Source organism: Charadrius vociferus, unplaced genomic scaffold (assembly GCF_000708025.1).
Source record: "Charadrius vociferus isolate BGI_N301 unplaced genomic scaffold, ASM70802v2 scaffold32, whole genome shotgun sequence".
Classification (NCBI taxonomy): domain Eukaryota; kingdom Metazoa; phylum Chordata; class Aves; order Charadriiformes; family Charadriidae; genus Charadrius; species Charadrius vociferus.
Window position 1 is genome coordinate 3851315 of NW_009647856.1, and position 21492 is coordinate 3872806.

Consider the following 21492-nt stretch of genomic DNA (forward strand, 5'->3'; position numbering starts at 1 on the left):
TAGAACCAAAGATCATCTCTCTATATGAGCTGTTAGATCAGTGGTGGTGAACTACTGGCATTGGTTCAAGTTTCCTGTCAACATAGATCTGCTCTGGCACCACTTACAATGAACTGAACTGCATTTTAAAATACATTTGGCACCAGATATCAAAGAAAGTTCTTCATCAGTGTGTTAGAGCGTTACAAGCCTTAAAGACTTTGGATCAAGTCCCAAATATGTGTGAAGTTTGATTCTAAAAGTTGTGTCAAAGGCAATGAGATCTTAGGGAAAGCAGAGGTCACATGGAGGGTACCTCCAAAGCTTTGGCTCTACACAGGGTTTCAAGTACTTGTATGGCTTACATCTCTGTAAATATTGATATCCACATTTCACAATCTCCCTCTTTCTTGCTACTGTTAGTCTTAGGGCATTTTTCATACACAAACCAAAACATGTGAGTAACTTCATTTCAAAAACTTATGGTAAGATATGTTAAATACTCTAAACAAGAAAATTGCTGTGTGTATTATATGAAAGGAGTAATACAAAGGGTACAAAAAATGCAAAGTAGGCAAAGGTAATATAATTTGACCAATGGAGAAGTGAGACTCTGTCCAAGATGACATGGAATGTCTATGCCACAGCTGAGAGCTCAACCCAAAAGTCTGGATTCTCCAACCAACACAAAAATGACAGTTGGAGTTTTATTCCCTGAAAGATTTTTCCCATTTTGTTCATATCTTTTCTTTATTGGATATGAAAAGTGGTCAGAAGAATATATATATAATATTGGTATATATATACATAATCAGCTAATAGCTTACATGAAAAAGCTATAATCTGCCCTTCAGAGTGCCGCTTTGCATTTGGAACCTGAAGAGAATTGAACCTTAAGGAAAAATGTAGTCTAAGAAATGCAGATTTATAGGATGCATACCTCATATGCATTGCAAGTTGAGTTTTTTTGGAAATGCTGGATTACTTTGGCAGTCAATAGGTCTCAATGCAGAAGCATTTTATGTCCAGTAAGCATTTTGTTGTTTTTCTTCGGAAGTCTTCTAATATGCTTGCTAGAACTGAATTACTAGAATATTTTACAACACAAGGGTTACATCTCTAATCGGGAATGGGTTTTACTTTGGTTTTTTTGAGAGCATATTCATACTCCAAATTGTGGAAAAAGGGATGTCAATGAATTAAAACACATAAACTTTTCTAGGACACAGAAGGTGAAAAACATCTATATGAATCCACCCCAAAGCTACCAACTTTATGAGATATCTCTTTTACAGCTAGTGACTCATCCTGATTTCCAGAGAGAGAATAAAACCCAGGAACTTGCCTCCACTTTATACTTTCACTAGGTTATAACTGGTGTTTTAGATTAATTAAGCTAAAGTCTTCAGTCTGAAAGAAAAGGTCAAAGGCTAACCAGCACACAGTTAAAGACAGACTAATGAAGAACTTTGGTAATAATGAATCAACCTGTCTCTCAGTTCCAGGAACGTGCCCCAATGTATCTCTGTAATTAAGCTCTCGTATAACAGAAATTTCCCTCTCCACACTTTTGCTGATAGTGCTGTGGGACAATAAAGTTTTCCCTGGCTATCACTGAATGAGATCTGCACTGAGCGAACACTGGGAAAAGAGGAAAGGATCGTGCCATTTGTATTCAAGGGAGCTAAGTCCCAGTGAGGTCATGTTTCTAAACATGCTAGGTCAAGCTCCATTTATTCCAGTTTCTCATCTTTTGCACATCATAAAAGCAGGCAAGCAGGCAAGAAGAGCTGCCATTAATTTGTCATACTCTGCACACAGGTCTCAAGACAGAGAGTATGGTTTCAGAGTAAATGGCTGATCTTCCATCTAAAAACAACAAGAAGGAGAGCAACGAACTTTAAGACTGTGTCCAGATGGGACAATGGTTGTTGGACAGAAGCATAAAATGCTTTATCCTGTCATCTTTCCTCATACAGATTTACTGCCAAAGGGGGAAGAAGAGAGGGGGGGAAAAAAGCTTATTTTATAGAAACAACTGCTTCCTAAATGTTTTCATATCCCTGAACTCTAATATCTTGTCACAGGATATTAATAATTTTTATCAAATGGAAAAGGAGTTATGTCTCACTGTAAAGGAGCAAAACTCAGTATGTAACATTGATCTCTGAGGAGTTAAAAAATATATTTTATATTTTTTAATGTAGATAAACTCTCAAATGGCCTCCATGGGTATATCTCATATCTAGAATTGCCTTTCTTAAACTGTTTATAAAAAGGATAAAGCATATTGTATCTGTTCACAGTAGAGGAACATGTTAATTACAGTTGGAGATAACATACTAATTACAGTTGGAGATAAGCACAGTTGCTTGTGGTAAAGTTGACCAGAGTGTTGGCATGAGAAGAGTGATATTCACTTACAATAAGGGGACTGAAAGAAAAGCATTTGAAACATCAGTGGTCAGTGCCATATGGAAATAAGCACGATCATATTTCTCCAGAGCGGCTTTCTTTACTCACATTTTCATTTACTAATTTGAGAATGAATGTAAATGAATCAAAATACCATGGGGAAATTTAAAAAAGTAGATAAGTAAAACACTGAAATATTTCAAGACTTTGTTTATCCACAGTCAAGATGGCTGAGGCAGGAGTAATTCTCCTCCAGCTTCTATTGCCTCCACGTGCTTCCAATCCTAGGTGCCAAGGGCAGAAGTGACTAAGGAAGCTGAGACTCATATCACCTCAGACTCTGGCCTCTCGACTTCAATTGCCAGTTTGCCAGTAAGCTGTGGTTTCTATGAAGTACCAATCTCTCTGGTAGGATTATGGCTTAAACCACCTTTTTCCCGCAGACCACTGAGTAGACTTCAAATGCCACTTTCAGAAACTACTTAACAGCGCCTCTGGCTCAAAGCCAATGCAAAATCCAGTTTCTAAAGAAGGCTAAAAATTAGCTGCATGGTTTATGTTTCTATTGAATACCTTTTATGTTTTATGTGCTAATAATTTTTTATTTTTTTTTTACTGTGGAAAAGTCTCCCACAAACACCAGGGAGAAATTATACCTTGATAATACAGCAGACATACAGAAATCAGGTATGCACGAAGTGTGAGATGCTCTGTACATCTGTAAACATGCTGAAAAACAGTGAGAAATAGCTATATGACCCCCAGATCTCTTCACCTGGAGTGACCCTTATGGGTTATTACTGGGGAAAAAATGGTAATTAGTGTATTTTTCCTAAATATAAACACGATCTTAAGGTTCACGTACAAAACATCTACAAAATTTCCATTATCTCATTTCCAGTCATGCAAACTCTGATATTCTGTGCTACACATTATGACACAAAGTGACTAATACATAAAGCTTTTTACCCCACCTCTCGGTAGTTGTCGCTGACTCGATCCAAACTGAGGGAATACAAGAGGTCTCTTCCTCCCACGAACAGTCGCTCTTGATACTCATCCAGCAGCATTATATGAAGACCGAGATATCCAAATGGGCTATGAAAGACTGATGTCCTGTTTAAATCCCAGAGCTCTGAAATACAATCAGAGTGTGAGTGATAAATACCAAACAGCTTGGCTTTCATGGCTTCATTTTCATATCCTCCTAGGGAACTAGACAAGAAGTGGTGGGACATTAAAATGCTAATCATATAATCTTTGAGTAAGAAAGAGACACAAAACACCTGGGAACAATTTTCAAAATGAGCCAGCTCTCCAGGAGATTTGTGTGTGAATCTTTACATCGTAATCTTTGTGCTCAATGTATCATAAGATGGGGATGGGGGAAAATAAGCTTTCTTCTTAACATTTTCTGAAAAGGAAAAAAACCCACCTCCTTATTACATTAACTGCAAACAGGAAAAAATGAATGAACTGATGGAAATTGAAAAAAATACTGTAAATTTTCTCCTTGTCTTTCCCTCAGGCATGTCAATCTGCAGGTTTTTACTGTACACACAACATTGTTCTGGTTTTGCTTTTTGAGAGGAAAAAGGACTGCTTGTTTTAAGCCCAGCACTGTCTCCACTCAGTTCACTGAAAATATCGCCTCTAAATTCAGTGAGAATAGTATGAAATCTGTAAAATGCATATTCGTAATTTTCCAAGTGATTACTGACTTTGTCAAGAAATACAGTGACCTGATAAGGGGAGTTGAGGCTTAGTTGCATGATGTGATCCAGGCTAAAGTCACTTCCGCAGAGAAAGGGAAATTCATCCCGGGTAATGTTGCAGAAACTTGGAATCAGGCCTCAGGAAGGAAGGAAGAGGCAAGCACAGGGGTCTTTCTGCACTCTCGAGCAGATGGTGCAGAGCACAGCCTGGCTCGTAGCAGGCCAGAGAGGTTGAAAACCATTTTGTTGTCAGGAAGCCTCAAAAGAAGTCATTGCAAAGAGTACCTTAGGACTGCTCCGAAACAGCAGAGCTGGAACTGGGGGAAAGGAGCTATGTTCCTATGCCTATATTGTGGTGAATTATGTTTTTTTTAAGAAACAAAAATCACTCTTGGTGAAATCAACTAAATTCCTTTAAGCTTATCTTCACAGCTATCCCTAAGCATAACTTGTCCAATTATTTGGATGTGTCCCAGCAGCTGATGTTGGGAGAAATGGGATTGTCCCAGAGCTAGTGAAGACAACAAACGGGCTCTCATCCAATTTGGGGTGGAGGCTGCAGCTCGGTGCCACACCAGCAGTTGTGTTCAGTCATCCATGCTGCAACTTGTCAGCCACACGGCGGCCACAGCTGGTCTTTACAGGAGGGCTGGTCTTACATGTTAGAGAAAGTCCTTGCACAGGTTTTTGACTATGGCAGCCACTTGGGATGCCATATATTCATATATACCATGATTTTCAGGAAATGATGTTTATCTTTAACTTGAGAATGCAGTCTCATAAGGTACCTAAATACCAAACCACAAAAATTCATAATCTTTATATCAAAATTTATCCTGTGTTTCCTTAGAAAAGGGCATTCCAAACCAGTTTGAATCCTATATTTGAACTTGAATTTACCCTACCCAGAAAAATATCTAACATGACCAATTTTCCTCATGAGATATCTTACTTATATCCTAAACTACAGAAAAGAGAACAAATATTTTGAGCCAAGGCAAAAAAAAAAAAAAAATAGTGTTCAATTTAATCCTACAAATTGCCACAATTTCTTTTTCTTTATCTGTGCGTTATGATAAGGGAATTTAATAATAAGATAAATATGTTTTGTTCCATTTGTTGGCTAGGTCTGATTCAGGTCAAGAGAAGCTGAAAGCAACTGGTTTCTGAAAGCTATTTCCCTAGGTGATAAAATTTCTATCAAAGCAGTTGTACTAGAAATTCAGTCTCACAACTGATTTATTTCCCGAGCTACCTTCAACAAGAATCTATTGATTAAATAGCTGTGCATAACAATGTTAATACCTAGGCTTTCCATAATTTTTTTTAACAGTAGAAGTCAAAACACTTTGTACCTGAGTGTGATTGGCCTCATATAACAAATGGAAAAATGAAGTCACAGGGAGAAATATCATGATGAGCAGAACAAGAACCCTTTTTGTCTGAGCTTTGCATACTGACCAGTGGATGTATATACATTTTTTGACAGTGATACATTCAGCACAAAACTGTATAGCAGTGTGGAAATGGCGCTTTCAAAGCAAGCTTCTCTCACCAAGCAAATCCAGCAGATCGCTGTTTCAGAAGAACATTGCTTGCTTGTGATCAGATTAGAATCAGAATGAAAGCAGAACTAGAAATATTCTTTTGGTCCTAAATAAAGCCACTTTTTATTTGCAAGAATATAAAACGTCCAATATATTTTATTTTTAAGTCAGTCTTGGAGTTAAAAGGATTGGATTTTAAATTCTAGTTACATACAAGCCACAAAAGGATACTGTGGTAGATTCCCCTGATTTGTTTCCATGTTGTCCTGAAGGCAAATTTTTCATAAATGAGACAATATTTCTTTACATAGATCAGAGATATCACTCATGTATTCTCGATGAGAACACAAGGCACAATGAACACATAAACCGGTAACTACTCTTGTAAGACTCAGTCCTGCCAAGTAACACCTGCAACTCTCATTGTCTTTAATGAAAGCTGAGAATATTAAACACCTTTCAAGATCAAACTTGTAAAGAGAGATATTTCTAGGGATACCCCTGGCAAAGCTATACAGGCATGTTTCTACCGGGGTGTAGAGACAAGCACAGAAGTTAACCTGACATCTGGAAGGGCTGGAAAACACCAAGTGGTGGGACCTGGGGAGCAATTTTGTTACTGAAACACAATTGTACTAGTACTATGTAGTTCCTTGGAAAGGTACTAGGATTTCTGGACATCTGTAGGATAGCTGAGATATTAGGACTGTGTAGGCAAATAGGATACAGCACCTTCTGAATGCCAGGAGAATGGAGTCTAAAATGGCACTAGATGCCAGTCATTTCCAGGCAACTGAATCTCACCTTGATCTGGCTTGATGCAAATGACCCGGGTTTTGAAGCAGTAGAACGTCATTCATGTAGCGCTGTGCCCCTTCAGCAAAGCTGGCTGGACGTGATGTAGCACTGCGGGAACGCAGCTGTACTGCTTCTAGATTTGAGCTGCTGCAGCCACAGGTTGCCCAGCCTACACGCTCATTCAGTGAACTGTTAGTTCATGAATTGTTGCACTTTGCAGTTGATTCTTAACCATTTAAATCAGGGCACAATTGGGAGTGAAACACTTAAATTCAAAGCTCAAAGCAATTTTCTTCAAAATCTACCCTCAGTTACCCTGAAGAAGGTTATGCTTGCAAGGGTCACCTTGTGACTTTAGACTCCTCACGGTATCAAGCATTGTGCTCCTGGTCATGCCCACATCCTTAATTTGAAAAATTCAGTTTCTAGATCATGCTTAAACTTGAGTATAACCCAAAAAGAGGTTGTTCTTCTACCTCATACTAGGATTTAATAGCTACATCTATGCTGAGCACATCTAGTGTGCTTACAAGATCAGGTGCAACTGCAATGTTCTTTGAGAACACGGATAGAGAAAATATAGTGCTGATTAGTGTTTATAAAATATTCTGGTGGTTAAATCGGTCACCTAAGAAATTGCAGACATGAGTTCAATTTCCTTTTCTAAGTGGATTGACACATAAATCTTTCTTTTTCCAAAAAGAGGTCTAATCACAAGCTATTAGCTACTAGATTGGCAGGGAAGGATGGATGCTTTCTTGAGTTCCTGTTGAAGCTGTGCAACAAAATATTCAAGCTTCAGGAAGACTGAACAAGCAGTAGCATGACTCTAATTTAGTCGGTAAATTGCTTCTCTGGGAAAGAAGTTCTGGTTCTAGTGCTTAAAATAGTCTATTCATTTCATATTAAACAGTTAGTGGATAAAGTATATCAACTGTTCTAGCACGTGGACGAGAAACCCTCGGCTCCTCTCTCACATGGGAATTACTAAAGATTTCAGCTGAGTAAACCCCTTCCTTTTGTGGACTTTCTATAGATTTTTGTGACAAAAAGCCCTTCCTCTATAAATATCTTGTGTAAAGAAATAAAAATCAAGAGAAAAAGAGGATGAATTGTTCAAGGAGAATGTATTGTTAGTTCTCAACACAAAGGGCAAAAGACCATTCCTACTCCCATCTCTTGGTAAAACCAGCTTCAAGTTGCCTCGGTGTACTGATCCCCAGATTTGAGAAAATGTTATTCAGCTTTTGTACTAGAGTGTTTTGCTATTTTGATCTGAAAGCTCAACACCATAACTAAACCTACACTATTACAGTACAAACAATATTTTACTCAGCAAAGGAAGGGCTGCTTTAATATTTACATACTCCTATATGGCACTTCACTTACCTATGAAAGCCTTAAAGCAGTTCTGGACATATAGATTACATTTCCTAAGAGAACAAATCTTATTTCTTGCTGCTTTAAATCCCAAGAACAAACCTGAAGGTTTGTTATCTATCTGCCAGAGCTCGCTGGCAAATATTCAGACTGATCTTGCTTACCACACTTTCTCTTATAGCAAATCTACTTTGGTGAATATATTCATATTATATCCTTTTCGACAAGATGGATTCTGTTGGCTATTTGTCATGCAATGTTAATTATATTCACACTAGCTGATTTCTTGAGTGCTTTAATGATCAGTATGTAATTCTTTCCAACTTTTAAGACCATGTTAAAGCAGCCATTTCTTCTATTACAAAAAAAAAAAAAGATATTTTTTTTTTTAAATATAAATGCTTGATAACTAAAATATGCTTAGGAAATCAAATGCAAAAACCTCATTGCTGCTCCACAGCAGCTGGAGTATAGTGAGTTCTCCTGTATAACATGTTCTCAGAAACTAAGCGCGTAGTGAATGAGATATAACTTTTAACCTTGAATATAGACAAATATGACTGTAGAACTTTTTTTTCTCAGGGAGTGAAAAAGTTGCTGTTGCTCTGCTCTGTTTTTCATAGCATTACATCATCACAACTGCACAAGTCTGTTGCTTTTGCCCTTTTTTGCCCTCATAAAAATCTTTGGTTCCCCTTTTAAATTCTACAGAAATATAGTTTCACCTCCCACACTACTTCATTCTGCAGAACATTCTTCTGCAAAGATGTTTTCCAGATGCAGGGTACTGACAAATGAGTCTGGCACTTTGAACATGTTGAGTACGTAAGGTGGATGTCTCAGTGCTGCCTTATGGGAAGAGGTAACCACTGGGGTTGCCTTCTGTCCCCATCAATAATGTAAAAGGACACAGATATAAAGTCTGGGTAATGTGAACACCTGAATGACAATTTGTGTTTCCAATTACCAGCAACCCCCAGTCCTGGAATATAAATATTACAGTGGAAGAAGTTTTATAAGAATTTGGTGAGCAATATGTAATTTTAGTTAGTTCAGCTTTTTGCTACATAGCTGACAAGCGATAACAAAAGTCTGCTTACATGTAACAAGAAAGGAGAGAAACAAAAAGGAGGAAAACAAAAAAGGAGACATAGAGGAGATCCTGAAATATCTGTGATACAGTTTATGAACTACAGGTTAATAGCAACATCAGGCAATGCAAGTATCCTTCAGTTTTAAACCACCAGTACTTTAAGGCAGATTACTATTCAAGGGTCCTCTAAAGAGTCATCCATCACAAGGACAAAAATATAATCTTACAAGTGGTTGGATCTTTCTGACAAGGTTAAGACCTCTAAGTGGCAATAGTCCGTATAAAATTGGTAACAGGAGGCAGAAGTTTTCTTCCCTGGGAAACAAAAAAAAATCGAGATAAAAACTCGCTCCAAAAGAAATATGCTGCTGAATATGAGCTAATGCATAAGCAATTTTTACTTTCCTGTGCTCACAGTCATCAGTCATATACATTCCTGTGAAAATAATTATAGAGCCATGATAGTAATCACCAAATAGTGGAAGAATACACCAACTCAGTTGAGCCTGCAAGCAACCGAAACAGTTGAGCGATAGAAAAGGGGACAGTGTAAATTGGCCAGAGATGGCTGAATTCAGTGCTGCCACATGAGGTTTGCTAGCAAAATATGAGCCAAGAACTTTAAAGGCAGAATTAATTACAAATAGCAAACTAACTAAAAATTCTTGGTAGTAGTAATGTTGAAAGTTGCCACTATAGTTGTAAAACACAGTTCTTAAGTTATTTTAGTATCTTATTTAGGGAACACGAATCAGTAGGAGATAAACTTAAAAGGCTGTGAGGAAGACTGAAGTATGAACTTTCACTGCTTGAGGTTTTATCTGTGTGGCTGCCAGGCAGATGCCTCAGAAACTTGGCAGGGTAGGAGACAGAAAGCAAAGTCTACTAATGACAAGCAAAAACCCATTAGTCCATAACTACTCTCACATGATTCAACCTCTGCTCTTAACAGCAGGTGAGGTTGGCTATCTAGCTATATTTGGAGAATGTAATTGGCTTCATGAAGCAAGCTGGTGCAGAAAAGTCTATGAATAATTTTGTTTGTTTGGTGCTCTTCCTTCGAGTGTGTGGATCTAGTGATGAAGTTTAAATTATAGGGAAAACTTCAAACAAAGAACTTTCCCTTTGAGTTTGTTTAAATTACAGAGGCAGAAGTTTCTGAAATTAAAAGGTACGGTTTGGGGAGACAAGAATATTTTCAATCTGTATGTAATAAAAAACTCTCTTCTCTCTTTTTTCAAAGAATATTGGAAAAACCTATAACTGGAACATGCAATACATCATAGGGTACATTTTTGTTTCTAATTCTACTCAGCCTAAGATGAAAAATTTTGGTGGAACTTGAAAGTCTTTAACACGGCTAATCATGTTAGCTCATGTCCTAATCCTTGAAATTTCCATTTCAAATTATTATATCTCACATATTTACTGTGACATATATATATTCTGTCACATCTGACAAATGTTTAGTTTTTTTTCCCTGCTGGCAAAATAACATACTTGGTTAGTGCCACCATAATTGATCTGATTTTAGCTACTAAACAATGGAAATATAGCCATTACAAATCTACCAGGGCTTATATTATTGATATGCTACATACTACTAAAAAAACAAAGTGTATGCTTACACAGTATTTCATAATGTTTCGAGTTTTTTGCTGGAAAGTTCTACAGTGTACACTAAATTAAAAATAATCACACATATTCTTCGTACAAGTTGGGTTTACTGCCATTTTAACACGGCAGTCCAATAAAAATTGTCTGACATTCAATTTAGTGTTATTAATTCCTAAAAAGAAATTCAATGCCATGCAATAAAATCTTGTTATTTTTCATATTTAATCAAACATACCTAATAGCAATGGCTAATTTACAGACTGTATTAGAGGAAAACATCTTTGTAAATCAGCTGAAAACATTTACAGTACCTGCTTAACAGTAGTATATGTTGAAGTACTATTTGTTTTCTTACAGCCATATATGTGATCCTACCAATTTCTGGATGTTATTGTTGATTTTCATTACAGGAGTAGTAAGCTACTATGGCTTCTGATGTAAGACCTGATCCAGAGCTCATCTGCCGTTTTTCCTGGTTGAGTTCATTAACCTTGAGCTAGGTAATTGCACCATTATGGATGAAATATATGTGAAACAGTATATGAATAACAGTTTTCCTCCTATATTTTATCTGAACATGAAAAATAACAGGGAATCAACTCAGAACGAGAGGAAACCTTCATAATTTCAATGTTAAAATTTTATTTAAGGATACTTCCTTCAATGCATTCACAACATGCTTTTAATGATAATATTTACTAATAATAATAATTCAGTGAACATTTATTTTCAAAGATTTAAAGTAAGCTTACTATATTGATTCCATGTCTATTTCCAGTTAGCTGGATATGGCTTACCAAGTGATGGATCATTACTTTTTTTTGATTGGTTTCAGTGTTAGATAGCAAATTTTGGTGTGCATTCAAACAAATTTTCTATGGTCAAGTTGACATGGTCCTTATACCAGGAACTCTATTATAAAAAAAAATAAAATTGTTTAGCTTTCCAGTGTGATTTTTCTCAGAAAAGGTATACACATCTCCAAAGTGTTCTCTGGCAACACAGTTCAAAAGTATGGTTGTGATAGAAAATATTAAACCATATTCACTGCTTATGCAAAATGACATAATACCATTGCTGCTACAAGTCCCCAGGTCTCAGCCGAAGGTAGGGTAGATGTTTATTCATGCTAGCAATATTAAACCAGTATAATGTGGCTGCCTAAAAGTCTCTAGTGGCTTCAAACCCTAATGATCCTTATGTCTTTAATAAAACATTTTAAGTAGGTGATAATAAGTGATAATGTTGCAGATAATAAAAACAGTTATTAAAGTTAGACATTTATTTCTAATGCATGATAGAAAGCTTCAGAAATGTTTTTGTCTAGAAAAACATTCCAGCAGACATATCAATTGGAAATTTTTAATATGAAATTATTCCAGCCTAAGGATGACACAAGCATCCATGAAATAGTCTTTGAGCACATTATGTATTTTATCCAATGTATTTCTAAGGAAGCAAGCATACAAATATCCTCTTTAAATTATACTCACAAAAGATGTTTTACATTATGTTTAATATCTTAATAGTGTTAACAAGTGAAAGAATCAATTTATAAAACTCTTGAGTTTTAGAAGATACATATGGTTCAAATAATCACAGCCCTCTTCTGATGAAACACAGACAGCCCAGTCTCTGGAGGACTTGATTTATTAAGGTGTACCACTTACTACATGCTTATTACCACACCAATCTGGGAAGGGTAAGAATTCTTCCTACAGAGAAATCCAGTGTTTTGACAGAAAGAGAATCTGGTGCTTTCATTTAAAATGAAGATGCCAAAAGTCAGGGTTTTATGCTATTCAAAATGACTGTTAAATTGAATTTCCTTTGAGAAAGATGGATAAAAATGAGCTATCCCATGTGATTTTCAGGGGCATATGCTCTTGGGCAGGATGGCATGTGATTGACAGTATACGTAAGGCTATCTGGAATCATCAACATGATAAAAAACAGAATGAAGGAGAAAGGAGGCATTGTAAAAAAAGCAAAAGGCAGAGGGAAAATTGAGATGGAAATAACTAAAAAGATTAAAGGAAACTTTCAAAGTTGGTTGTTGTGTTGTTTTGTGTTTGTTTTTTTTCCCAAGTCAATTGCCCACAACAGATGCAGAGCTTGAGATAATATTCCATAGGTGAGTTTAGAAAGATTTGCTACACCTCACATACTGAAATAAACCCAAGTTTTGCTGAGTGGAGGAACTTTAAACAACAGTGAATGGATTTATGTAGAAATGAGTACACTGTTACCCCAAAGTCTATTCTCTTTAATTGAACAGAACAACTTCTCTGGAAAGATTTAATTCACAGAAAGGAGACAAGCATTCAGCTGCTAAACAATAGTATCTTCAGAAGACCTACCTGATGTGAAGCATCCATGATTTGATCCTGCTTTTCCTGATATGTGCCAAATACTTTTGAAAATTAATGAAAACATCAAAGGTCTGCTTGTTGGCTTTATTTTAATTATTTTTTTTTATTATGGGATGGATTTTTATGAAGGAATTCAAGCTTTTATGTTGTAGCTTTTGCTTTGTTCAAAGTCAGATGTCTAGTTTAAGATATTTATCCAGCCATCTTTTTTATCAGAACAAAAGAAAGAGGGATTCCCAAAAGGGATTTTAAAATTCATTTGTAAAAGAATCTATACACCTATAATCTAAAAGTAGTCATGTCCATACTCCAATTTTTAAGGAATTCTACTAAATTTTAGATACATAGTTAAATATAGATTAATTCTACCCCAAAATATTCTATACATAAGCTAAAATTGTACTTTGTCAGTGTTTGCAATTTTAAGAGCTGCAATGAAGGGCAATATGTAGAAATAACTGTCCTTAAGAATCTTTGTTGTGTCTACTGTTTTTCCCCCAATATACCTAATTATCTGTAAAATGCTGGTTAGGTTAAATGCCTTGAAAAAAAGAGACAGAGAAAAGCTTTATTTGAGTAACTTAGGGCATGTTTGAAACCTTTCAGAATCAATAATGCTTTGCAAATATTAGCAATCAAAACCAGAGACATGCTTATGCCATTTGACTTTGAGCCTGTAGAACTCAACAGAGTTGATCTAAGTAGTGTAACCGGTGAATAAAAGTCAATATTAGGCAGCCATTAATGGCCACATAACTATTATGAATTGTATTATGAAGCATTGCATATTATCTTCAAGCATTTACAGACACATGAACCCATCCTCCCCCTCCTTTTTTTTTTTTTTTACCCACACTATTCATTTGTTTCTGGCAGCGTTTGCAAGGCAGGGGGAAATCCTAGTGCTTGTTTAGAAGTTTATTGTACATTTGACTTAAACATTATATTTTCTTATAGTAAATTTGAGCATCTAACAGAGTCAGACAATAGATCCTACTGAATTTTAGATGTAATTTCTGCTTCTAAAATCTTCAGATGCTTTTAGAAAAACACCCAATGGTAATAAAAGCCCAGTCAGACTGTAGAGAAATCTACATGTAGAGGCTAGAAACAATGTCACCAAACTACAAGTAACATCTCTATATCCTCATTTGACCTGGAGGTAACCATATAAGAACCCACCAACTCTTTCACCTTCAAAATGGAACACTGTCTCAGTATGACTCTGTCATACTAGAGTATACTAGACTGTTGTGCAGAATTCCATTGGGATATAAAATTTAGATCATAGAATCATAGAAAGGTTTGGGTTGGAAAGAACCTTCAAAGACCACCTAGTTCAACTCCTCATGCCATGGGTAGGGACAACTTTCACTAGACGAGGTTGCTCAAAGCCCCATCCAACCTGACCTTGAACACTTCCAATAATGGGGCAGCCACAAATTCCCTGGAAAACCTGTTCCCATGTCCAATCAGCCTCATTGTGAAGAATTTCTTCTTTATAACTAATGTAAGTCTACCCTCTTTCAGTTTAAAATAATTATCACCTGTTATATCACTACAGGCCCTGGTAAAAAGTTCTTTCTCCATCTTTCTTATAAGCCCCTTTATATGTTGAAAGCCTCAATAAGGTCTCCCCAGAGGCTTCCCTTTTTCAGGCTGAACAAACCCAACTCTGTCAGCTCTTCTTCATAGGAGAGGTGTTCCAGCCCTCTGGGCATTTATGTACCCCTCCTCTGGACCCACTGCAACAGTTCCATGTCTTTCCTGTGCTCAGAACACCAGAGCTGGAGGCAGTACTCCAGGTGGGGTCTCACCAGAGTAGGGTAGAAGGGCAGAATCCCTTCCCTCGCCCTGCTGGCCACACTTTTGATGCAGCCCAGGATACGGTTGGCTTTCTGGGTGGCAAATGCACGTTGCTGACTCATGTACAGCTTTTCACCCACTGGTATCCCAAAGTCCTTCTCTGCAGGACTGGTCTCAATCCATTCATCCCCCAGTCTGTCCTGATACTGAGGATTACCCCACCTCACGTGCAGGACCTTGCCCTTGACCTTGTTGAACTTCATGAGGCTCACATGGGCCCGTTCCTGCAGCCTGTGAAGGTCCCTCTGGACTGCGTCCCTTCCCTCACATGTATCAACTTCACTACTCAGCTTGATGTCATCCACAAACTTGCTGAGGGTGCACTCAATCCCACTGTCTATGTTGTTGATGAAGATATTAAATAGTATTGGTGTCAATACAGACCCTTGAGGGACACCACTGATTACTAGATTATGTACTGCTCAGCACCACAAAACTATACAGCCCTGGACAATACTTTTCTCTAGGAATTTGCAATCTTACTGGAAGACACAGCCAAAAAGAAAAGCAAAAGAGAAGAATTTCCCTTATAAAGATGGGTAAAATTATAAAATAATAATTTCACTTTTCAGAAAATTCTCCAGGGTTCTGATTTATCTCTACATGATTTGCAACAATTATTCAGGAAGTTTGTATGTAACTGTTGGACACTTCATCTTTTGCATGCAAGTGCAATGGGTGACTCACAAGGCTACTGCCCTTTGATGAGAATTTGCCCTAAGAAAAAAGGAAACAGAACACACATGAAGTATTAGAACTGGGAGGGAACATTTTTCTGGCACTGAAAGAATTTTTAAAGAAGTTGAAAAATGTTTCCATGCCAAACGGGAATAAAATCTTCAAATACAGAACATTTTCAAACATTGAAAAAGCCTATTATTTTCACATTGATGTGACGGAACTATTTTGATAGTTTTACATATTTTATTTTGATTAAAGCAGTGTCATCTTTTTATTGTAAGTCAACTAATTTCAAAATGATTTTTTTTTGACAAAATAGAAGTCTCAATTTAAAACATGTAAATAAACTCTTTTTTTTTTTTTGCCAAAATACTAATCAATTAAAACATTTAATTGCCATGATTTCATAATGTTTCATAGAGAGGAAACAAAAACCAAAAAAAACCAAAACCAGAATCCATATAGACATCAAAGAAATTCTACATACTTTTAAAACACATACTGTTATTCCTTCTGTGAAAAATTTTAGTATCTAATAGCATTTATCTACCTCTAAAACCAAAAGGGTTTTTGAAAAAAGAGTATTTCATTAGTTTAATTTGTATGGATTTTTTAGAGCAGTGTGTAGAGACAGAAAGATGAAGAGGGGAAAAGACACGTAGAAGACAACATGCAAAAACCTTTTACAAGATCAGAAGACAATTTCTAAATATTGACTTTTGAGGTATGAAGATTACTTCCAAAATTATTTTCAATATAAATACGAAAAAAATGAAGAAGATATTATGTTAGAATTATATATCCCAAGTACAGTATTACTGAGTCTGACAACAATGTTTTTGTTTAGAATACAATAGAAACAGAAATTTATATTCTGCACATTATTTATGAGCATGGGACTATCTGAGGACATGTTAATTTTGGAATACATGCTGCATATTGCTCCAGTATTTATCCATCAGGATACAATTCTCCATTCCTTATACTATGGAAAATCTGTAAAAAAAACATTATGAACTGTATGAAATAGCTTGTCACAGAATAGTATATTTATCAAACTGTCACATGTAAGTACACTTGGGAATGAAGAGGTCCTAAACATATATTATTTAACTGAAAGCTATTTAATTGTTTATATTATATTTCATTAATACTTTAGAGGAAAATGTTACACTTAAGTAGTTCTGCCACTTACTATATAAGCTTAACTGAAGTTCAAGGGAATTTTCTCTCTTTAAGAATTAAAGAATCGAGACTGTTTTATTCTATTCTGACCCCAGTAGGATACTATAAAATGGTGTCTGGTCTGAAGACAGTGAGACAGCTTTCTTTACAAAGAAAAACAAAAAGCAGGAAAAACATTAGAAAATGCTCATTTGTGTAGATGTAAAAGCAATATATCTAGTTTATTTATGCCAGCTTTATTCGCAGAAATAAGTATCATGTATATAACAGTTTCTGAGTTCAGAGGGCTCTCTTGCAGAGGAAAATATTTCTTAATCTAAGAGCTGCATAAACAAGTGGACGTCTTGCACTAAGAGACTACACGGGACTACACGGATGTGTATTATATTTGTATCACAGGAAAACCAAACAAAAATGCTTTCTATTGCATCTTTTGTAATCTCATGCACTTGTTCAGGTTGAGTCTAAGTATAATCATTCTCTCCCCATTTTCCACTGTTGGAAGTAATGGAAAAAAAAGTTGTTGAAACACAGCACAATTGTATATATTTGTTTTTGAAAGAAAATAAAAAAAGGACAAAAAAAAAAAAAACAGGAGAGAAAGAAAACAGCAAATATTGCAAGGACAAGACAAGGAATTGTGTCGATTCGTTTAACAATAAGGATACAAATAATATGACAGTCAGATCTATTAGCTTCAAAATAATCTGCAAAGGCAAGCACCAGAACTGCTATTAGAAGAGCCAATTAAAAAAAGACAGGAGGAAGCATTTGACAATCTACTCCAGTTAATAGCCATGCACTGGTTGGAAAAGGATTAGCTATCTTCCAGGTTATTTCCCCATCTTCATTTTCCATGATACAATTTACACTAAAGAACAGTTTTCTATGCTCACAGGGTATTGACACCAGGTCAGTTGTTGGATATGTCACCTTTACAAGTAAAATATTTCTATGTAACCGTAACATGAAAAAGAATATTTACATCCATCTCCTCGGGAGTACAAGCGTCAGGAAAATATTCTGTGACCCACAGAACCTGTGTTTGTGTGTGTATATATATATGTATATTTATATGTATACACAAAACGTTATTTCACACAAAGGTCTGGTTCTATAAGCAAGGCTGCTTGCCATCTCAAACTATGCTAATGAAAGCAATATCAAAAAATGAATAATAAATGTACAAATATGATAGCTGCAATGAGGATCTATATTTTCAAAAGCTTATGGATCAAATGTAAATTTGATAAAACTAAGCAGCAGTCTGTTGGTTTTCTTTCCTGTCACAAGTTATTTCTTTTTTTTTTTTTTCCCTTTGAAACTAGACTCAGTGACACCACCACAGAAAGTAAAGATCACTCCTAAAAATTGTTGCAGAGCTAATTTATATTTACACATTTTCTCTGCAAGTCTAGTGTGGTACTATTATTAATGCCTTTTGACAGTAACTATTTTCTCTGTGGTTACAAACGCCTTTGTCCATGGCCATCATTATTATCTGAATAGCTTTAAAAAATGCTAACTAGCTATTGAAAACGATTAATTTTATCTTCCCTATACAATTTAGCATTTTGGTAATTCATAGCTCAGTTGGTCAGTGTCTCTGTATCAATTATTAAATTATTTCAGGGCCTAATTTTTTTTGGAATTTGCACTGCTTGCTTTCTTGGTCTTTTTTAGAAGGCATAAAGAACAGAAGGTAGGTCCTTCAGAAGGATGTGTTTTCACTGTGTATCTGTTGGTGAGTTACTATAAGGGTGCTATTATAGAAAGGCAGCAATATAGATGCTGTCTGTACTGAAATCCTGAAGCCATGGTGTTTGCATAGGTGCCTTGCCATTGTCAAGGCATCTGTGACTTCCACTAAGTCCAGCTGCCCCGTTCTTGCATTTATACCAAAAATATAAGCATCAGCACTTTAACACAAATTATGTGTTTTGAAATACCATCCTCTGCTTCAAGTAAGTTGTACTAAAGACATCTAAGGAATCCCTTCATGTTAAATATTTACTCTACCTCTTTTTTACATTCTTATGTCAGAGAGCCTTAAATGAAAAAAACAAGTAGAGCAAGTCTGCAGAATATTACTGTAAACATTCAGAAGTTTCACTACACAAGAGTTCTAGGAGATTTGGATTCATTTATGCTTAATCACCTTCACCTGTCTTCCAGTACCACCCAGTTTGGGCTTTCAGTCACAGAACTCAACACACAGTTATAAACACTAAATTTTACATCAAGCTACAAACTCTATGCAGGTACTGGCATTTTTTTCTGGAGTTCCAATGAGTCTTTGGGGCGGAAAAATAGAGGTAGAAATATGTGCGGCTACAGCATAGCATAACAAATCCTGAAATGGGTGGAATCAACATAGGTAGGGATTCAATTTCAAATGTGCCATTCAGCCTTACTGTCTCCAGGTGAAAGGTCATAGCAGCAGAAGAAGATGGCATGAACATGGTGCAAAAGATAATACTGTAAATTGCAAGTAGTTTTGTACTGCTAAAGCAGATTCTGAGGGCCAGTCATGTAGGGATGGAGCTCATTTCAGTTTGCCTGTTTCCATTGGCTTAAGTTTCATTTATTTATACCTGTGTAGAATCTGGCCCTCTATGCACTACATTTCTGTTCCTGACTTATTTATACAGTCTGCTGATCTAAATTACAGAAAGAATTTTCCAGTGTTAGGAACCAGTAGATACAATACTATCGAAATCCAAAATAATTCTGATTTACCAAGGATTTTAATATAAATGAATAAATATGCATCCAAACCTACAAGTAATGTTTGTAGCCCTTTCTTTTATGGCTGCAGTGAGCTCTAATGATATTGAACTAACAATATGCCTTTTTGAGTTCAGATGGTACAGATTCATGTGTTTGGATTTAAGATTACAGGTTCACTCTCCATAGTTTTGGCCCCTCCTTACTCATTAATCATGTGTAATAAGTGGCAGAAGCCTTCAAAACATATTAACACAGGTGGACCTTTGGTGCTTATTTGTAGCTCTGTTGAATAAGCACGCTTCAGGCTGTTTGTATAGGTCCAGTAGCAAGGTTAGAACTTGGGAGTGATAAGGTTACCTAAACCATAGCACAACTAAAGAAAGTCAAGTCATCCAAGAAAATCAAGGTTGATTTCTACGTGTCACATTTAAAAACTAAATATGTACATTGCCTGAGGAATGCATTTGAAACAGCAAAGTCTGGTAGGAAAGAATGTTTTAAAAGCGCTATTATAGCAGGGATATTCTACTGGGAATAAATAAACTCCTGAATGTACCTCATTTTTTAATGCTCCACAGATGTAAACTGTACTTGATTCTATTGTCTATAATTTAATTTAATGCTTGGAATGTTGCAGTAATATATAGTAACTGATATGCCCTTTGATTGAGAAACAGCCAGACCAAAAAAGTTTATAATTTTTCCTGCAGTACAGAGCCTTCTTATTGTAAAGAAAAAGATTAGTTTTAGCATGAATTTCTATTATTTAGTCTTTATTAGAGATGACATACAGAGCTAAGAGAAAGACAATGGCTGCTTTATGTCTTTTCTTATTAATTGGAAAGCTTTTCACTTATAGATATATGGGATTTCTTTGTGTTGTTAATTGTGAATAATATCCTGCAAATTTAAATAATGGTTCAATAGAAGCGTTGGCTGAATAGCACCATCAGCGGTACTGTGAAATTCTTTTTCTGCAATTATAGAATATTTTTTTTACCTGTCCTTATCTTCACTCCTGTTAAACATCTCTAATTCCTTGAGGAATCAGGCTCTTAGCGTTCAGTACAAGGAAGGGACAAAGGAGTGCAGTAATGTTACAAAATGTTTCTCACTTTGAAGTTTTTCTAGTCAGAGTATTAACTTTAAATGTTTCTATTAATGCATAACACTACTTTGTGACTCATGGTGAAAGAGAATTGTAATGTTTTACTCCATGTTATTTCAATACATTTCTAGTACACATGGATTAGAAAAATGATATATTTTCATGTCTCAATGCTTTGGTTTCTTTTCAAATCAGAATATTTCTGTTGTTTTGCAGCTGCTCTTCAGACAACCAGTCAGGTATAGGATATCTATACTTTCATTTTTAGAAGGGGATAATGAAATATTTATAATGCAAAAATTCCTCAATTAAACCAACAAATATTTAAACTTTTTAAAAAAAAAATGGTTATATCTCCCATTTTTCTGTAACCAGAGCTTAGTGACAATCTGATAAATGACATGAAGCTTGTCTTATTTTTTCCATAAAACTAGACCTTCCTATCTTCATGTTAGGAGAGTCTTATGCGTTGTTCTCACATAGACAAAAATTGGTAACACAGGTGTAATATATTGCTTATACTCAATTTATAACCTGTTTTACAACATTGTCAGCTTGCACCATTTTAATGTGACTGCTGCATCAATGACTTTTCTGAAAGTCCTTACAACTGGAGTGTTCAGTGTATGTGAGAAGCTAATGTTTTTAAACTGCAAGTTTCTCTTGTGATTGTGGAGAAGATGCTGAATGTGTGACAGAACCATGAAGACCTTGAAGCCAAAAAAAATTGAAAAATAATAAATCCAATTTCATTTCATTTCATTTCATTTCATTTCATTTCATTTCATTATTTTCAAAATTCTTTTATGTCAATACTGCTGATTTTTAGGCTGACCCCATCATTTGACACATATATTTGAAGAATCAGGTTGAGCAGTGCTTAGCTACACAGTATATTAGCTTTTGTTCCTTTCATAAGTTATTTTTGACTTAAGCAACTGACCTTGTAAAATTATGAATAGTTATGTGCAAAGTTTATTTCTGACAGAAGCACATCTCACGCAGA

The 21492-nt window shown here is 35.8% G+C and overlaps 1 protein-coding gene across 1 annotated transcript in view; it reads right to left on the reverse strand.

The window, feature by feature from the left end:
- Nucleotides 1-21492, reverse strand: part of SEMA3E (sema domain, immunoglobulin domain (Ig), short basic domain, secreted, (semaphorin) 3E) — a 145217-nt gene that overhangs the window by 65422 nt on the left and 58303 nt on the right. Inside the window, exon 2 of the mRNA XM_009882929.1 lies at nt 3369-3529. Within this exon, the coding sequence (XP_009881231.1) occupies nt 3369-3529 (161 nt within the window). The remainder of the gene's footprint in view (nt 1-3368; nt 3530-21492) is intronic.